Below are 19,643 nucleotides of genomic sequence, written 5' to 3' on the forward strand. Positions count from 1 at the left end.
TGGGTCCAACATCTCTAATCATCTGATTAGTTTCATGAGCAAACAGACAGTCCATGACTCATGATCTTTTAGTTAATGTAACATAAGGATTTCAAATTTTCATAAAGGAATGGTTCTCTAGAAGGAACTTTAAATGCCCATTAAAGCCTTGTTTGGCTAATTAAACACACCAGTTTTTGTTTAGTTTCCTAAGCAGTGGGGAGGTTGTTGGTAGTGATAAAATTTTTCCTTTCAGGGAGTTTTGCAAATAAACTGTTGCATTTGTATGACTATAGCTATAGATAGGAATTCTGATAAGACTGCTTTAAATTGTCCAATTTAAATTGCTTACATTATATTTAAATTATCCAATTTAAATTGTTTATATTTAGATTGACCAACTAATTACAGAATCATCTATTTGACATTTTTTTTTTTTTTTGGTTTCATCACCTTTGGTGGACCCTCATTTCAACCAACATATTCTTTTAGGAAAGGCTTGTTTCCTTTCCATAAGTATGCATTAATTTTTTTTTTCACACACACACACTGTATTTTATTTTTACAAGAGATAAATAAACTGACACCAAGCATTGTAAATGGATGACCACAACAAAAGCAACAATGATTGCAATTACCAAACACGAAACACACTCATACTATGTCATAATATTGACATTCAGTCCAGTAATCCTCCACTGCAACAGCTCCTTTACTTTGCAGTGAAAAGTGATTTGTATATTTTTTGCCTCTGAGTCCTTGTGGGATTTTTTTTTTTTTCAAACAGAAAGTCACAAAAATTATAATCATCCTCATCAGTTCACTCAGTCACATGTAATTAATTTTTTAAATTTTGATCTTTTGTTAGCACTTTTATGAATTCATCAGTTTTCCATTGGAGTTCTGAAAATGCTTATTGATTCAGTTCAGCAGTATAGTCAGTTACCAGAAACCTGTACTTGTCAGAGTCTTCTCCATGAATTCCTTGAAGATGAAACCCTTTTATAGGAATATATTTGCAAAAGCATCAGAGTACACCCAGAACTGTCTGCAAATGACAAAAGACTTAAAAATGACCATGGTTAAAGATTTGATGAAAGTTCATAATAATGCAATTGACAAGGAAATTTAGTTATTTCTGAGATATACATTTTAAAGTAATAACTAGAATTATGACTTATAACATTATACCGGAACATATAAGATTTTTAGAAATTTCATGTAATGTCTGAAACATTTATATTAACATATTTCCATACAAATAACCCAAAGAAAGTTTAGTATTAGTTGTTTTTTTGTTTGTTTGTTTATATTGCAGGTTCTTATTAGTCATCAATTTTATACACATCAGTGTATACATGTCAATCCCAATCGCCCAATTCAGCACACCACCATCCCCACCCCACTGCGGTTTTCCCCCCTTGGCGTCCGTATGTTTGTTCTCTACATCTGTGTCTCAACTTCTGCCCTGCAAACCGGTTCATCTGTACCATTTTTCTAGGTTCCACACACATGCGTTAATATACAATATTTGTTTTTCTCTTTCTGACTTACTTCACTCTGTATGACAGTCTCTAGATCCATCCACGTCTCAACAAATGACTCAATTTCGTTCCTTTTTATGGCTGAGTAATATTCCATTGTATATATGCACCACATCTTCTTTATCCATTCATCTGTCAGTGGGCATTTAGGTTGCTTCCATGACCTGGCTATTGTAAATAGCGCTGCAATGAACATTGGGGTGCATGTGTCTTTTTGAATTATGGTTTTCTCTGGGTATATGCCCAGTAGTGGGATTGCTGGATCATATGGTAGTTCTATTTTTAGTTTTTTAAGGAACTTCCATACTGTTCTCCATAGTGGCTGTATCAATTTACATTCCCACCAACAGTGCAAGAGGGTTTCCTTTTCTCCACACCTTCTCCAGCATTTGTTGTTTGTAGATTTTCTGATGATGCCCATTCTAACTGGTGTGAGGTGATACCTCATTGTAGTTTTGATTTGCATTTCTCTAATAATTAGTGATGTTGAGCAGCTTTTCATGTGCTTCTTGGCCATCTGTATGTCTTCTTTGGAGAAATGTCTATTTAGGTCTTCTGCCCATTTTTGGATTGGGTTGTTTGTTTCTTTAATATTGAGCTGCATGAGCTGTCTATATATTTTGGAAATTAATCCTTTGTCTGTTGATTCGTTTGCAAATATTTTCTCCCATTCTGAGGGTTGTCTTTTGGTCTTGTTTATGGTTTCCTTTGCTGTGCAAAAGCTTTGACGTTTCATTAGGTCCCATTTGTTTATTTTTGTTTTTATTTCCATTACTATAGGAGGTGGATCAAAAAAGATCTTGCTGTGATTTATGTCAAAGAGTGTTCTTCCTATGTTTTCCTCTAAGAGTTTTACAGTGTCCGATCTTACATTTAGGTCTCGAATCCATTTTGAGTTTATTTTTGTGTATGGTGTTAGGGACATCTATTTGATTTGAAAGGTTATGGCTTCAGGAAAATTTTCAGTTTAGCTTGAGGTGATCTATTTCCTAGGTTGCTCAGAATGATGGCATCCCAGAAACAACACGGACTTACTCATGGTTGTGAAAAAATGCCTGTTTTTGTTTTGGTGAATGTAAAAAAAAAAACCCCAAAACCCAACAACAAGCATTTACGTATGTATTTACACATACAGACAAAAACAAATAAACCCAGCATGGTCCTTGGGCATTATAGGTTAAAAATAATAAATGTAAATTCTGATTGAGTAACGACTATGGAAATTTTTCTAACATTTTAGAAAAGCTGTTCTCTGATGCAGAGAAAATAATAAACCATGGTATCAAATGTTCTGTTCTGATAAATGAAGCAACTACAGAAAGTTTTATTTATTCAAAGTAACCAGTGCTTTTGATAGAAAAAAAATAAAAACAAGAACAACTCAACAATTCCCTTAATACTACTCAAAATGAACACATCAAACTTGATTTTCATTAGAATGTAGTTATTTTTCATACTAATAAGTCATAAACCAAGACCAGATTTTTGTATGTATGTAAACAATTATTGATCATCTTCTGGACGAGAATGCCAACTTTGTCTCCCTTTGTAAAAAGCAATTAAAACTTGACAACACTTCATGTTTGCCTCTTCTACAGCACCGAGTCTGCCTCATCTGCATCTTTCCGTTTCATAAGAAATATTAATTATCCACTGCTGTATGTAACACCAGTTATTTGCTCAGGATCAAGACCACTGGCAAAGCATCTTGGCAAAGCAGAATCTCTTTTCTTCTTTGATTTGCCGTCATCAGATTCACTGTCACATAAAGATTTTACTTTTGTGCCATCTTTTTCTTTACCAGCTTTTTCAGAATTAAGAAATACTTTATCTTTGGATGATCTGAATTTTCTTCCAGTTTTCAAGTATTGTTAGCACCTGTCAATCTCTTCCACTGAAGGATATACACCACCTTCCCATTCATTACACATCAGTCCAATATTTCTTTCCATCACAAAACCTTCAGGCTCTACCTTTTTGACTCATTTTACTCTTTTCTATTCTGTTTCTTTCCCATTTTTTGCAACACAGTTTTATTGGAGGAGTTTTTAATTTGTGGAGTTGAAGGGCTGTTATTCACTCTCTCCCAGGAGGAGGGCCGTGAGGAGTTGTACAAGAGGCCACTAAGTTTGGGGGTATGTTGTTTTGCAGCAAGAGATAACTGATACAGGGATTCTTAAATATTTATACTCTATACGATAAGATGGCTAATGAAAAGAAAAATTATTAGTCAATTAAAGAGAACTAATTGTGGCACTGGGTCATTTCAAACTCTTATTTATTTGTGATAAAAATTAAAGAACAAACATCGATAAGAAAAAACCAAGGACCTACCGTATAGCACGGAGAACTATATTCAATATCTTGAAATAACCTATAATTGAAAACAATGTGAAAAAGAATATATATATATATCAATATGTATAACTGAATCACTTTGCTGTACACCTGAAACTAACACAACATTGTAAATCAACTATACTTTAATTAAAAAAAAACGAAAAACAAACATCATCTTTCTTTGCTGAAAAAGTTATCTGGGGAGTTTCTCTCTGAGAACAAAAGCTGACTGGCAAACGTTTCAGACTGCCAAACTGCCACAGAAGACAGTGATTCAGAGTTGACCTCTCAACAAGATACATATCTGTGTTTCCACCAATAGTTGCCTGTAATATTGTAGAACACTTCTCTGGCAGCATTTTGGATCTCTCCTCAGTGAGATTATCTTTAAATCTCTTCTAAAGACATACAAAGAGTTTCTGTTTGTACCCATGCATTTACATAATTTAGTATTATAGAGAAATGAGAAATTGTCCTGATGATGAACTTCTAGCTCTAGTCCCAATTTGATGAAATAGGCAATTCATTTCACTCATTAAGATACAAAAACCTTTTTTTTTTTTTTGTCGTTTAAATCAAACACCATTATATAATGGACTATAACAAAAAGTTCACTTGAATTTGAAAGGTAAAATGTGAGAGGTCAAAGAAATCCCATAGGAGTCAGGGTTACTTTGGTCTCAGCTTTCCCTCATATCTCCCTTCAGGAACATGAATGGCATTTGGCCACATCTGGCCTCTTCCCAGTTTTATCTTCCACCATCTAATGTTCCATTCTCCCCACTTCCAGCCCTTATTATTTATGCTCCTCCCAAACACATGCCTTCACACTTTTGTTCCAACTGTGTGTTCCACCTTTAATACCTTAGATGTCTAGCCAAACACGCACACACACACACACACACACACACCCTACGATTCTGGAGCATCTTTATTTGGACAAGCAAATCTAGGTTTCTAACATACACCAATGATTAGTCTACCCATGTAATTAACCATGAAGGTTTTGGCAAACCTAGTAAAACGGAAAATATACTTTATCACCCAAACTTTTGAAGAATCAAAAAAATCCCCCAGTCTTAGTGAATTTATGTGTCACTCTCAAGCACAAAATATTCACTAAATAATTTAAGACCTGGAGAGTAAATGACTAAACCTAGTCGTCTAACAATGACATTATTTGTTGTTGAGTCAGGGCACTACAGGCCAGGATAGGATATTTAATGAAGCGCAATAAAGGCTGTTACCGAAAGCGTAGTGCATGTTAAGCCCTTTGCGAACATCATTTAACTTATTCCTAACAACTCTGTGGCATAGGCGTGCTTGTGCACGATTCTCAGCCGCGTGTTGGCGGTGGTGGAGGGGAGGCATGTGCATCACATGAAAAGCTGCTCAACATCACTAATTATTAGAGAAATGCAAATCAGAACTATAATGAGGTATCACCTCCCACTGGTCAGAATGGGCATCATCAGAAAATCTACAAACAACAAATGCTGGAGAGGGTGTGGAGAAAAGGGAACCCTCTTGCACTGTTGGTGGGAATGTAAATTGATACAGCCACTATGGAGAACAGTATGGAGGTTCCTTAAAAAACTAAAAATAGAACTACCATACACCCAGCAATCCCACTATTGGGCATACACCCGGAGAAAACCATCATTCAAAAAGAGACATGCACCCCAATGTTCATTGCAGCACTATTTACAATAACCAGGTCATGGAAGCAACCTAAGTGTCCATCGAAAGATGAATGGATAAAGATGTGGCATATATATACAATGGAATATTAATCAGCTATAAAAAGGAACAAAATTGGGTCATTTGTAGAGACGTGGATAGACCTAGAGACTGTCATACAGAGTGAAGTAAGTAAAGACAAAAATATCGTATATTAACGCATATATGTGGAATCTAGAAAAATGGTACAGATGAGCCGGTTTGCAAGGCAGAAACAGAGACACAGATGTAGAGAACAAACATATGGACACCAAGGGGGGAAAGCGGCAGGGGGTGGGGGTGGTGGTGTGATGAATTGGGAGATTGGGATTGACATGTATACACTAATATGTATAAAATAGATTAATAGAACCTCCTGTATTAAAAAAAAAAGCCCTTTGCGAACATTATTTAACTTATTCCTAACAACTCTGTGGCATAGGGGTGCTTGTGCACGATTCCCAGACGCGTGGTGGCGGCGGCGTTGGGTAGGCGTGTACACCGGGCAGATATGGTCGCCGGGACCCTTGGAGGCCGCGGTGACGTCACAGAACCTCGGTGGGGAGGTTCTCCGGGCCCCGCTTTGTCTCGGAGGTCCACGCCGCGGCCCACACATAACCACTAGGAAATGGGACTGAAAAAGTGGCTCAGGGTCTCTCGGCGTCGTTTTTTTCCGCGTGGGGACCCACGTGCTCGTGGCGGGGGCAGGTCCACACCGCGAGGCCCGCGGGCCTGGCGCTTCCCACCGCCGCGTTCACGCGACCTGGTCCTGAGGTCGCAACCGTGGCCGCGGCGCCAGGAGCTCGAAGCCGGATAGGCTCGGTCGGGGTTATGGAGAGGCGGGAAGGTACCAGGACCCTCTGGGATGGGAGAAAACAGTCCCTCGGAAGACTCCCCCCGCCGCTCGCGGGATAGGCTCTCCCGCCTCGGATACCGGGTCGTTCCCTCAGAGCGCCACCGCCCGCTAGGGACCGCGCTTCCCTCCAACTTAGCTAGGGCGAAAGGGGCGGGCCCCAGTCAGCGGGCTCCGAAGCCCCACCCCGGCCCGCGCGGCCTGCCGGATTCGCCCCGCCTCCTGCGCGCCGCCGGCGGCCCCTCTTCTTCCTGCGCCACAGCTTCAGGCGGCGGGCCTGGTTGCGGGTAGCGCTGCGACCTCGCCTGGGCGACAGCGGGCGCGGGTCCCGGCCTTGCGAGGAGCGCGCCGCGCGCCCCCTCCTCTGCGGGAGCGGCGGGCCGCGGAAGTGACGTGGTGCACGGGTAGGAGCTCGTTCGAATCGGTTCCCGGGTGATCCTCGCGACTGCGGCTGGTCCGCCACCGCCGCCGTCGCCGAGGGAGGAGCTGAGTGCGCCGGGGTAGAGGCCTTGCGCCGCCCCGGGGGCTGGAGCTGAAGCCGCCGCGCGGAGCCCGTACCTCGGCCTTTAGCGCGACGGCCGCAGGAGTCGGCGTTGCTGTTTTCTCTCCTCTTCCCCAATATGGCAGCGGCGGGCGGCGGCGGGCCCTCGGTGGGGACCGGAGAGGGCGGCGGAGGCGACGGCTACAGGACGGTGTACTTGTTTGACCGGCGGGAGAAGGAGTCGGAGCTCGGGGACCGGGCGCTGCAGGTCACGGAGCGCTCGGACTTCGCGGCGTTCCGCGCCTCAGTGTGTCAGGTACGCTAAGGAGGGATGCGCGGGTAGAGTTGAGGTTGGGAGGGTGACGAGAAGCCCAAGTTGCTCACCGGGGGCAATAAACCTGTCACCCGGCCCCGGTCCTGCGGCCTTGGCTTCTCCCTCCCGGGTGCCCGCCATGCCCGAGGCGGGCGGGGAAGCCTGGGGCCGGTCCGGGCGCCGGCCTCGGAGTGCGGAGCCGGCGGGTCGGTGGGCCTCCCTCTGCCCCGGCCCTGTTTCGGGGGTCGCGCCGCCCAGGCTTTGGTACCGCGGGTTTCATGGGCCTGGGGCGACCTTAGCACTCTGAGGCCGTGCAGCTCTTCTTCCAGTCGGGAAAGCCACTTGTGTCTCTTTCGGGTGGAACTTTTGTTTTGTTTTTTGTTTTTGTTTTTTTTTTAAAGAAGAGAGCGGAGTTCTCCCCGATGGCTCTGTTAGGAGTGTTGTGATAGTTAGAAGTTGTGAAATTCCTGGAGTCAATTTTCCTCAGGTTCGTTCAGTGATGCAGTAATTTCCCGGGTCGTTCTGTCAAGAAGGCTTGCAGGCCCGCCCTAGTGGGGTCCTTCCGTAGTGGAAACACTTGACCTAGAGAGCTTCGCAGGTGGAGCTGCCCTTCTGGTTTCCTGCACCCCCCAGCCCCCTGGGAGTTCCTGAACCACTCAAAGGGTGTCCAAGGGTATCTGCGGAACACCAAAGGACCTGTATACTCCCTGTACTAGTTTGCTTTAAAAGTTAATGACTATGTAGGCAAAGTCCTACTTTAAACTGGGAAGTCTTTTCTAGATCTGAGGTGTTGCTGGTGCTCGAGCTTCAAAGAAGGGGTATTGTCGTGAGCTGCATTAACCACTTGGGGCTCTTTTTAAATGATAGAGAACACTTAGCTTCCAAGGAAAAAGGACTTGGTGTGAAGCACTGTTTTAACTTGAGCAGGCTGATGTTTTTAGTGCTGTTAACTCTGTATACTAGTTGCTGAAATAATTGAAATCAAGACTCAGGGGAAAAAACGACTTGAGAGGAAGAACTTTGATTTGTTCTGTATTCCCAGCGTCTGGAATTGTGCCTGGCACATAGTAAATGGCCAAATTAGAATGGAGACAAAATTTTATAAACTCAAAAGTTCATTCTGTGTATGGATATAGCAGATTCCCATATCTTTGAAAAGTGAATGAATGAATGCTCTTTTTTTTTGATGAATGTTTTATATTCATCAGGGAAAGGAAACTCATGTTTATGATTTTTGTAGTTGATTATATAAAATATTTATATTGATTATATGTAAATGATTTAAAGTCATGACATATAAAAATGATTTTAAACTATCAGCACATTAAAGAAAATAAGGAACCAGAGGGAAAAAAGTAAACCCTTTTACTCACTGTGAAATTTGTAACCACTGTTAGCACTTGGAGTTATTTCTTTGTATCCTTACCCTCACCCCCCATTTTTAAATAACCGTAATACATGTCTATATTCCATTTTTTTCACTTAATATTGTCAGTATTTTTCTGTTTTAACGCAAGTCTTCATAAACGAAGTGGTATGTTTTGTACCACTGTTTACATAACCAGATCTCTCTTTTTTGTTGACATTTACATTACTTTCAATTTTAAGCAATACCATGATAAACATGTTTGAATGCATGGTCTTTTTTTTTGGAGATTTATTTTATTTTGTTTTTATTTTTTAGTTTAAACTTTTTTTTCCTCCTTTTTTTAAAACATTGAAGTATAGTTGATTTACAATGTCATGTTAGTTTCAGGTGTACAGCACAGTGATTAAGTTACATGTATATATATATATTCTTTTTAAAATTCTTTCCCCTTATATGCATAGTCTTTTATGTCTTTATTTTTCTTTGGTTTAGAATCTTAGAAGTGAAATTCCTGGATCAAAGGTCAGGAATATTTTTAAAGCTCTTGATACGTATTTTTAAATTGTTTTTCAGAAAGGTTGTACTAATTTACCCTCCCTGTAGAAATAATTCTCCCATGTGAGAAGTGTCAGTAAGTCTGCTACATATATAGGGGAAGTGTATTAACCTCTTATTACGGAAGTGGAAACTCACTTTTGGAGATGGTGACTCACTTAAGTCAAACAGATAGTACAAAAATTAGAATTCAAACCCAGAAGTCAAGTTCTTTTTGTTATTCCACTCAGCCTCAAATGATGTTCTGTGTTATAGGGAACAGATATATTCATTCCATTCCTTCATTATTTTAACAAGGAAAATATTTTCTTTGACTGATTCTTTTCCTCTCCTTTCCACTTTTTCCTGCTGGAACAGAGAAGGTTAAATTTGATTAGAAGTGGGAGGGAAGAACTAGTAAAAAAAAAAGGAAGGCTAACTTTTTTTTTTTTTTTGAGAGTTTAAAACATCATTAGATTATGCCACCTAATCCCATAACTTTGTCCCCATTACAGACATGAAGAACTGAAATAAGTTACTGAATGAAGTCTGAGTTTATACAGTTCATGAGCAATGAAACTGGGATTGGTATCTAGGTCTGTTTGATTCTAAAGCTTGTATTTTTTTAAAACAATCTCCACAATGTCCACACTATTTACTAAAGCCTTCATTTTCCTTTTTAGGGGAAGAGGCAGATAGTGCACTAAATTAAAGTTTTTCATTAAAACTGAAAACAAACTAATAAGTGTTTGTAGTGCTAGAAAGTATTATGGGTCCTAAACTGTTATTTGGGGAAAGCGCACTTTGTAGAAAAGAGGAGCAGTCAAGAGGAAGGAAGAGGAAAAGGTGGATTTGGCAGAAGCCCTTACACCTGTGATAAGCAGTTATTGACTCACTTGAGCCCTTGTGACCTTGCAGAATCAAAGATTAGAAAATAACTTATTTGGCTAATTCTTAATATGCCCAAGCATTAAGTCCCATATGTGCAAACCCTCCTCTCCACCCCTAATTTTGAGGAAATGCCTACTTCTCTTGTGTGGTTCCATTATTCCTTGTCACCCTTCTATAGCACTTGTTATACCATCGTACTTAAAAAATAGTCTCTGCTTCTTGAGGGTAGGAGCCTTACCTAATAGTTGGTTTATAGCTGATTAGTTAAATGAATCAATCTGTTCCTTCAAAAAAAATTTGTACGTAAGGTATATTATGTTAAAAATTCCAAAAGATGAAAAGAAAAAAGGTAAAAGAAGGTAGATGTAGGAAAGAGTAGAATAGTAACCTGAGGAGAACTAATAAATGGAAGTTCATTTGATTAAAGCATATACCAGTGCTGAGGCATGAAATCAGCTTTGAGTTTCTTAAGGGTCAAAACAAAGAAGGAAAGGTAATTGATACAAAATCCACAATGTCTATAAAATAAAAACATTCCAGCTGCTAACGATGCAAACCTTTGATTTGAGAAAAATTTCTCCCTAGATTCCTCACAAATCCTGATAAAATGGGCAACATTCTTAGAGATAGGAGAGGCTTTTCTTGTCTTGTCTTTTAATGCAAGGTACGCTATGTGTTGTTTAGGGTATTGCAGCCTGCTTTAAGCAGTTACCACCCAAATTTTTGTAGAGATTTCTCGCTCAAGTGCAATATGGGTGTTCCTGGTTTTGGTGTGGTTCAGGGACAGAACAATTGGATATAATACCAAAGCACATCATTAAAGGCTAGTTTTTTGTTCAGAGAGATGCATTGAACTATATAACTTCTGAGTGACCTAATCCATTGATGAAGTTTAAAGTATTCAGGATTTTATGGACTACAAGTTAGTTAGCTCTTCATAAATATTTCTTAAAATTGGCTTTTGAGAGAAGTTGGGCAGCAGATAGTTTGAAGCTAACTTAAAGACATGTAGGGCTGGTACTTTGGAAGATCCATATGCTTTAACATTAACCCAGAAAAAGGTGTAATTGAAGTGCTCTTATAAAAATGAAAAAGCCCAGGGTTTCCCTGGTGGCGCAGTGGTTGAGAATCTGCCTGCTAATGCAGGGAACACGGGTTCGAGCCCTGGTCTGGGAAGATCTCACATGCCGCGGAGCAACTAGGCTCGTGAGCCACAATTACTGAGCCTGCGCGTCTGGAGCCTGTGCTCCGCAACAAGAGAGGCCGCGATGGTGAGAGGCCCGCGCACCGCGATGAAGAGTGGCCCCCGGTCTCCGCAACTAGAGAAAGCCCTCACACAGAAATGAAGACCCAACACAGCCAAAAATAAATAAATAAATAAATAAATAATTAAAAAAAAAAAAAAAAAGAAAAAGCCCAGTCACAACTCTTGCCCAAATAGAATGTCATCCTGCTTTCATATAGAGAAAGGCAGAGGAAATGTATCTTATTCAAGGCCAGGTGAGTACAGATACACGAAAGACTTTAGTTTACGTCTGATAAGATAGATTTTTAGACCAAAAATATGGAGAGAGAAGAGTATGACATCTTGAATAAAAGCATAATGAATAATGTAAAAATATTTAACTTATGTTTGTCGAATACCAGAGCTATAAAATATTTAGAGAAGTTATGAATTTTAGAAATAATTTTTATAAAGGATTATAGATAAAGCAGAGAAAAAAGATAGCTTATGTATCTTAATTGAATAATAAAATTATGGAGAGATTGTGTGAAATATATATAAATACTTTTCAGATGTACATAGATCTTAAAAATTCAATTTAATTATAAAAATATGTATTTTTTTCTACAGGATATGTAACCACATGATCTAACAGTTGGGACATTGTAGAAATAAAGTAGTAAAGAACTGAGAAATAAAGACTGTCTTGATTATACAAAAGCCTAAGATCTGTGAAGACAATTTTTATTTCTGTAAACAAATAGAATCTTTTCCCCATCAGTTTATGTCTATAGCTTCATTTCTCTTGGGTGGAATTGCATAGGATATGAGTATTTTTAGTTTTACTAAAGTATACCAAATTGCTTTTCAATATGGTTGTACTGACGTTCGGGCCTATCCGAAATGTGTAAAGTCCACCTTTCCTATATGGAAGCCTATACTTTATTTTTTTATCCTTCAAAATATGGCTGTCTTTTTAGTAGAACTTTTTAAAAAATTGAAGTATAGTTGATTTACAATGTTAGTTTCAGGTGTAGAGCAAACTGACTCAGATATATACACACACACACACACACACACACACTTTTTTAGATTCTTTTCCGTTGTAGGTTATTACAAGATATTGAATATAGTTCCCTGTGCTATACAGTAGTTTCTTGTTGTTTTTCTATTTTATATACAGTAGTGTGTATCTGTATTTTTTTTTGGGCTATGCGTCTTACGGGTAGTTCCCTAACCAGGGATTGAACCTGGGTCACCACAGTGAAAGTGCCGAATCCTAACCACTGGACCACCAGGGAATTCCCTAGTAGTGTGTATCTGTTAATCCCAAACTCCTTATTTATCCCGCCTGCCCTGCTTTCCCCTTTGGTAACCCCAAGTTTGTTTCCTATGTTTGTGAGTCTGTTTCTGTTTTGTAAATAAGTTCATTTGTATCTTTTTTTTTAGATTCCACATGTAAGTGATATATGATATTTGTCTTTCTCTGTCTTACTTCACTTCGTATGATAATCTCTAGGTCCATCCATGTTGCTGCAAAGAGCGTTATTTCATTCTTTTTTATGTCTGAGTACTATTCCATTTTGTGTGTGTGTGTGTGTGTACACACACACACACACCCCACATCTTCTTTATCCATTCATCTGTTGATGGAAATTTAGGTTGCTTCCATGTCTTGGCTATGGTAAATAGTGCTGGAATGAACATTGGGGTGTGTGTATCTTTTCGAATTAGAGAGTTTGTCTTTTCCAGGTATATTCCCAGGAGTGGGATTGGGATTGCTGGATCTTATGGTAACTCTTTAATTTTTAAAGGAACCTCCATACTCTTCTCCATAGGGGCTGTACCAGTTTACATTCCCACCAACAGTGTAGGAGGGTTCCCTTCTCTTCACACCCTCTCCAGCGTCAATATTTGTAGACTTTTTGATGATGGCCATTCTGACCAGTGTGAGAGGATACCTCATTCTAGTTTTGTTTTGTTTTTTAAAAATTTGTTTATTATTATTTTTTGGGCTGCATTGGGTCTTCGTTGTTGCATGCGGGCTTTCTCTAGTTGTGGCGAGCAGGGGCTACTCTTCGTTGCAGTGCGTGGGCTTCTCATTGCAGTGGCTTCTCTTGTTGTGGAGCACGGGCTCTAGGCGCATGGGCTTCATTAGTTGTGGCACGCAGGCTCAGTAGTTGTGGCTCGCGGGCTCTAGAGTGCAGGCTCAGTAGTTGTGGCGCATGGGCTTAGTTGCTCCGCGGCATGTGGGGTCTTCCCAGACCAGGGCTCGAACCCGTGTCCCCTGCATTGGCAGGTGGATTCTTAACCACTGCACCACCAGGGAAGTCCCTCATTCTAGTTTTGATTTGCATTTCTCTGGTGATTAGTGCCATTGAGCATCTTTTCAGGTGCCTGTTGACTGTCTGTCTGTCTGTCTTTGGAGAAATGTCTATTTAGGTCTTCTGTCCATTTTTAAATTTTTTTTTTTTTATATTGAGCTGTATGAGCTATTTGTGTATTTTGGAAATTAAGCCCTTGTTGGTTGCTTCATTTACAAATGTTTTCTCCCATTCCGTAGGTTGTCTTTTTGGTTTGTTTATGGTTTCCTTTGCAGTGCAAAGGCTTTTAAGTTTAATTAGGCCCCATTTGTTTATTTTTGCTTTTGTTTCCATTACTTTAGGAGACAGAGCCAAAAAAAGTATTGCTGTGATTTATGTCAGAGTGTTCTGCATATGTTTTCCTCTAGGAGTTTTATAGTATCCGGTCTTACATTTAGGTCTTTAAACCATTTTGAGTTTATTTTTGTATATGGTGTTAGAGAATCTTCTAATTTCATTCTTTTACATGTAGCTCTCCAGTTTTCCCAGCACCACTTATTGAGGAGACTGTCTTTTGTCCACTGTATATTCTTGCCTCCTTTGTCTCAGGTTAATTGACCATAAGTGTGTGGATTTATTTCTGGGCTTTCATCCTGTTCCATTGAGCTATGTGTCTGTTTTTGTGCCAGTACCATACTGTTTTGATTACTGTAGCTTTGTAGTATAGTCTGAAGTCAGGAAGTGTGAATCTTCCACTCTGTTCTTCTTTCTCAAGATTGTTTTGGCTATTTAGGATCTTTTGTGTTTGCATACAATTTTTAAAATTATTTGTTCTAGTACTGTGAAGAATCCCATTGGTAATTTGATAGCGATTTCACTGAGCCTGTAGATTGCTTTGGGTAGTATGGTCATTTTAACAAAATTGATTCTTCCAATCCAAGAACAAGGTATACCTTTCCATCTGTTTGTTCATCTTCAGTTTCTTTCATCAGTGTCTTATAGTTTTCAGAGTACAGGTGTTTTGCCTCCTTAGGTAGGTTTATTCCTAGGTTGTTTTGTTTTGTTTTGTTTTGTTGATGCGATGGTAAATGGGATTGTCTCCTTGTCTTTCTGATAGTTTGTTGTTAGTGTATAGAAATGCAACAGAGTCCTGTATATTAATTTTGTATTCTGCAACTTTACTGAATTAATTGATGAGCTCTAGTAGTTTTCTGGTGGCATCTTTAGTATTTTCTATGTATAGTATCATGTTATCTGCAAACAGTGACAATTTTACTTGTTCTTTTCCAATTTGGATTCCTTTCATTTCTTTTTCTTCACTGATTGCTGTGGCTAGGACTTTCAAAACTATGTTGAATAAAAGTGGTGTGAGTGGGCATCCTTGTCTTGTTCCTGATCTGAGAGGAAATGGTTTCAGCTCTTCGCCGTTGAGTATGATGTTAGCTGTGAGTTTGTCATATACGGATTTTATTGTGTTGAGGTATGTTCCCTCTGTGCCCGCTTTCTGGAGAGTTTTTATCATAAATGGATTTTGAATTTTATCAAAAGCTTTTTCTGCATCTATTGAGATGATCATATGGTTTTTATCCTTAAGTTTGTTGATGCGGTGTATCACATTGATTTGTCGATACTGAAAACTTCTTTCATCCCTGGGTTAAATTCCACTTCATCAAGTGTGATTCTTTTAATGGAGGCCTATACTTTATATTATCAGGACTTAAATTTTTTGCCAGCCTTGTGGGAATGATAATCAAAGTTTTAATTTTCTCTGATAACTAGGATGAGCATCTTTTCATGTTTTCCAGTTTTTTTCTTTATGGCTTGCACTTCTTGTGTATTTTCAGAAATCCTTTCTCTTGCCTCTCAGAATGATTTCTTATTTTTCCTCTACAATTTTGGATTAAAATGTAGCTGCTTTAGTTCTCTTGGAACTTATTTTTGTGTATGTTGAGATGGGGATTTTTAAAATCTATTTCTGTACAATTAAGTAGTTGTCTCAGTAATATTCATTGAATAGTTTATTCTTTTCTCATCAATCTGTAATGTCATTCCCCTATTTGCCAAGCTCCCTGTGTATGTATGTGTGGGTCTGTTTCAGGGTTCTCTATTCTCTTCCACTCGTCTATAATAGTATATTTTAAGTTAGAAATTCTTCTCATTAAAAGCTTCAAACATACACAAAGAGATAGTAGTATAATGAACCCACGTATAATCATCATCCACATTCAACAGTTTCCAAGTATTTACCATGCTAGCTTCATTTTTGCCTTTTTTTTTTTTTTTTAAATTCTTGGGGACTTTTTTTTTTTAATTTTTATTTATTTATGGCTGTGTTGGGTCTTCGTTTCTGTGCGAGGGCTTTCTCTAGTTGCAGCAAGCGGGGGCCGCTCTTCATCGCGGTGCGCGGGCCTCTCATTATCGCGGCCTCTCTTGTTGTGGCGCACAGGCTCCAGACGCGCAGGCTCAGTAACTGTGGCTCACGGGCCCAGCTGCTCCGCAGCATGTGGGATCCTCCCAGACCAGGGCTCGAACCCGTGTCCCCTGCATTGGCAGGCAGACTCTCAACCACTGCGCCACCAGGGAAGCCCCATTTTTGCCTTTTGAAGCATATTCCAGGCCTTAGTTTACTTCACTCCTGTATACTCAACATGCACTTCTATTATCACACCATCAAAATTAACATTTTTAATAGTATTGTTCAGTCCATATTCAGATTTGTTTATCTCAGAAATGTTTTTTTATAGTTGGTTTGTTTAAATCAGGGTCCTTATATTGAACTTGGTTTTTTATGTTTCTTAATTCTTCTAAAATTTAGAGCATTTGAGCAAAGTACCTTCCCTCAGTCTTTTTTGTTTTTCCTGACATTGACTTGTTGAAGAAATCAAGTTGGTTTGTCTCTCGTATTCTACATTCTGGATTTGTCTGTGCTCCTTTATGGTGTAATTTAGCTTGTTCTAACTCAACATATCCTATAAACTAGAAGTTATTTTTAAAGGCTTATAATTAAGATTTAGGTTCAGCTTCTTTGGGGTAGGGAAGCAAAAAATACTTCATAGGTGGTGCTGGTACTTCGTATTACATCACATCAGGAGGCACATAATGGAAGGCTATTTCACCCACTCTTAGAAATGCTAAGATTGAATTAATGGGATTCAGGTGGTTTCAGCAGGATTCCTTAATAAACAAGTTTTAATTTAAGGTTCATTCATTGATGGTGCTATTCTGATTGCCATTCCTCCTGTATTTATTAGCAGGAATTCTTTGCCTCTCTAATTGATGAGGCAAAAGAACAACTTCGCCTCATCAATTAGAGATATATAGTTACCCTGAAATCTAATTGGTACAAGAAAGCAGGATAAATGCTTTATTCTTTCCCTTTAATTTGTCAGTGTTCAGAGTAAGGAGTTAGTGCCTCAGTTAGTTTCAGTAGTGACCAATAGGGTTTTTAGTATCAGTATTGAAGACTTGAATATCATTAGTCTAGATTTTTTTAGTAATCTTCTGTGTAAGGTTGGTCTGGGTTAACTAGTTCATCATTACCTGAAACAGAAGTAAGGATGCTAACACTTTGTTTCCTGTTGTAGTTTTCCCCCATAATTTATGTTGCCTTAATTTTTTAAAGTTATACTTTTGGAAGGGGTTATAATAGATAAAAAGATTCTTTATGCAGATACCCTGCATAGTGTGGCTATACTTACCTCAGTGTTATAAAATATTAACCTCTATTTTCTTCTAGTACTTTTGTTTTTGCATATTTAAATATTTAATATATATGAACATAAGTGTTATGTTAATACTTTGCTCCAAATAAGTTTACTTATATATTGACATAAAATTATATGTTTTTTGTCTAAGAGAGCCCTGCTGATGTTAAACCCTTTCAAAGTGTTCAGTTAATCACTTGTGTTCCTAGGTGACGTATAATAGCAGAAAAATCTAGGTAATTTGTAGTTAGATTTGTGGTTAATTATGCAAAGGCAAAATTTAAAAACATTAAGACATATTTCTCAAATAAATGTAGCACTGTTAGAAGATTATAATATCCTTATCAATATTTTCATATTTTTGTAAACTTGAATTGTGCATTTATTTCCTTTGTATAATAATTGATTTTATTCTATTATTTTGGCTAGACACTTGGCATTTCACCTGAAGAAAAATTTGTTATTACAACAACAAGTAGGAAAGAAATTACCTGTGATAATTTTGGTAAGCAATGTTATGTTTATGCTTTTATATTTAATATGTTCTAGTATATCATAGAGCAATGACTATTTTATGAGATAGATAAGCATCAAAAAACTGTGATGTTTTGGGGGTGGGGAGGAAACTAGCTATACATCCAGTTTGTGCAGAGGTCATATTTTTCAAGCAAGATTATAGGAAAAGAGTTGATATCATCTATGGCTACAGAAGATGAGACCTTGCTCAGCACAACACCTAGCCACAGATCTTCTACTTGGGCCCTTAAGAAGCTAATTCTTGGGCTTCCCTGGTGGCGCAGTGGTTGAGAATCTGCCTGCCAATGCAGGGGACACGGGTTCGAGCCCTGGTCTGGGAAGATCCCACATGCCGCGGAGCAACTGGGCCCGTGAGCCACAACTACTGAGCCTGCGCATCTGGAGCCTGTGCTCCGCAACAAGAGAGGCCGCGATAGTTAGAGGCCCGCGCACCGCAATGAAGAGCGGCCCCCACTTGCCACAACTAGAGAAAGCCCTCGCACAGAAACGAAAGACCCAACACAGCTAAAAATAAATAAATAAATTAAAAAAAAAAAAAAAAAAGCAAGTGTTTCCCTGATTTAAAAAAAAAAAAAAAAAAGAAGTTAATTCTTCTGACCAACTTGGATTCTTCCATTATCTTTTTTTACTCAGTTATGTTCTAAGACTTGCGAATTTTTCATGCCTGATTCCTTTTTGGATTTAATCATTCTTCTCCATTCATATTGATACCACTTTAATATAGTTCCTCATCTGATTTTCTGTGACAGCTTAACTTAAGAATTGAGTGTTTCAGATGAGTGGAAGTATTTGAACCTATTCCACTGATATTCTTAACAAAACACAACACAACTGAATTTATAGATGGATCCATTGTTTGGGGATTTGCCTGTATAATTTTTAAAGTCGTTTCATAGATACAGTTTGTGTATTCAAAATTATAAATTCATTGTGTTTCAGATGCTAGCTTAGCACTTAAGATGTTACCTCTTGATTACAGATGAAACTGTTAAAGATGGAGTCACTCTGTACCTGCTACAGTCAGTCAATCAGTTACTACTAACAGCTACAAAAGAACGAATTGACTTCCTACCTCACTATGACACATTGGTTAAAAGTGGCATGTATGAATATTATGCAAGTGAAGGACAAAATCCTTTACGTAAGTATTCCATTTATACTAATTTTGATAAACTATCACTCACCTTTATCCCCTGATCACACATCCTAGTCCTTCACTTTAAAAAAGATCTCTCATTCTACTTTATTCACAGACTATGATCAGTTTTTGTGAGTGTCCTTACTTCGTCTCTTCATCACAGTGTATTTCTTTTTCTACCTAAGTCATCTTACTTCAGAATAAAGATACCTCTCTTTTAAAACTAATGTAGAATGAGAATTCATTCCTTTTCAACTCATAAGAGGTCTGTACTTATACATCTATCTCCTGTACACTCTCCTTTCCTGATTTATTCTTCCTGGCCTCCTATACACCTCTCCCAGTTGAGAAAATATTTGTTTTACCTTGCACATTTTTTATAGCTGAACAGCACAAGTAAGTGGTTTGTGTTCTTTATCATTTCTTTATCATTTCCTTCCACCTTTACTACTTGCCAGTTTTAATCCTACCTTTGGATTGTTTGCTAGTTGATTTAGAGAATCTTTTCTGTCTGGACCCTGCCAAAGTGTTTAATACTATTTAGATGTTCATTATAAACTTTCTTTTTCTTCTTTTTTTGGCTGTGCTGTGGCTTGTGGGATCTCAGTTCCCCAACCAGGAACCAGGAATTGCACCTGGGCCTTGGCAGTGAAAGCCAGGAATCCTAGCCACTAGACCACCAGGGAACTCCCTGTAAACATTCTTATTAAAAA

At 38.8% G+C, this 19,643-nt stretch overlaps 1 protein-coding gene and 1 pseudogene across 7 annotated transcripts in view; one reads left to right on the top strand and one right to left on the bottom strand.

Annotated features, from left to right (window-relative positions):
- Positions 1-506: 506 nt before the first annotated feature.
- LOC309640242 (chromobox protein homolog 3 pseudogene) lies at positions 507-6,417 on the bottom strand (annotated as a pseudogene). Its single transcript has one exon. The product of its transcript is annotated as a chromobox protein homolog 3 pseudogene (transcript).
- A 281-nt stretch (positions 6,418-6,698) lies between these two features.
- SMCHD1 (structural maintenance of chromosomes flexible hinge domain containing 1) overlaps positions 6,699-19,643 on the top strand; it is a 133,454-nt gene continuing 120,509 nt past the window's right edge. For all 6 annotated transcript variants that reach the window (XR_014252077.1, XM_082418557.1, XM_082418554.1 and 3 more), the window contains exons 1-3: positions 6,699-7,232; positions 17,685-17,760; positions 18,772-18,933. Coding sequence is in view for 5 of the 6 variants with exons in the window: in XM_082418557.1 (XP_082274683.1) it covers positions 7,056-7,232; positions 17,685-17,760; positions 18,772-18,933 (415 nt within the window). In the remaining variant the exon portion in view is untranslated. The remainder of the gene's footprint in view (positions 7,233-17,684; positions 17,761-18,771; positions 18,934-19,643) is intronic.

The sequence above is a fragment of the Balaenoptera physalus genome (assembly GCF_965194825.1).
Source record: "Balaenoptera physalus genome assembly, chromosome: 12".
NCBI classification, from domain to species: domain Eukaryota; kingdom Metazoa; phylum Chordata; class Mammalia; order Artiodactyla; family Balaenopteridae; genus Balaenoptera; species Balaenoptera physalus.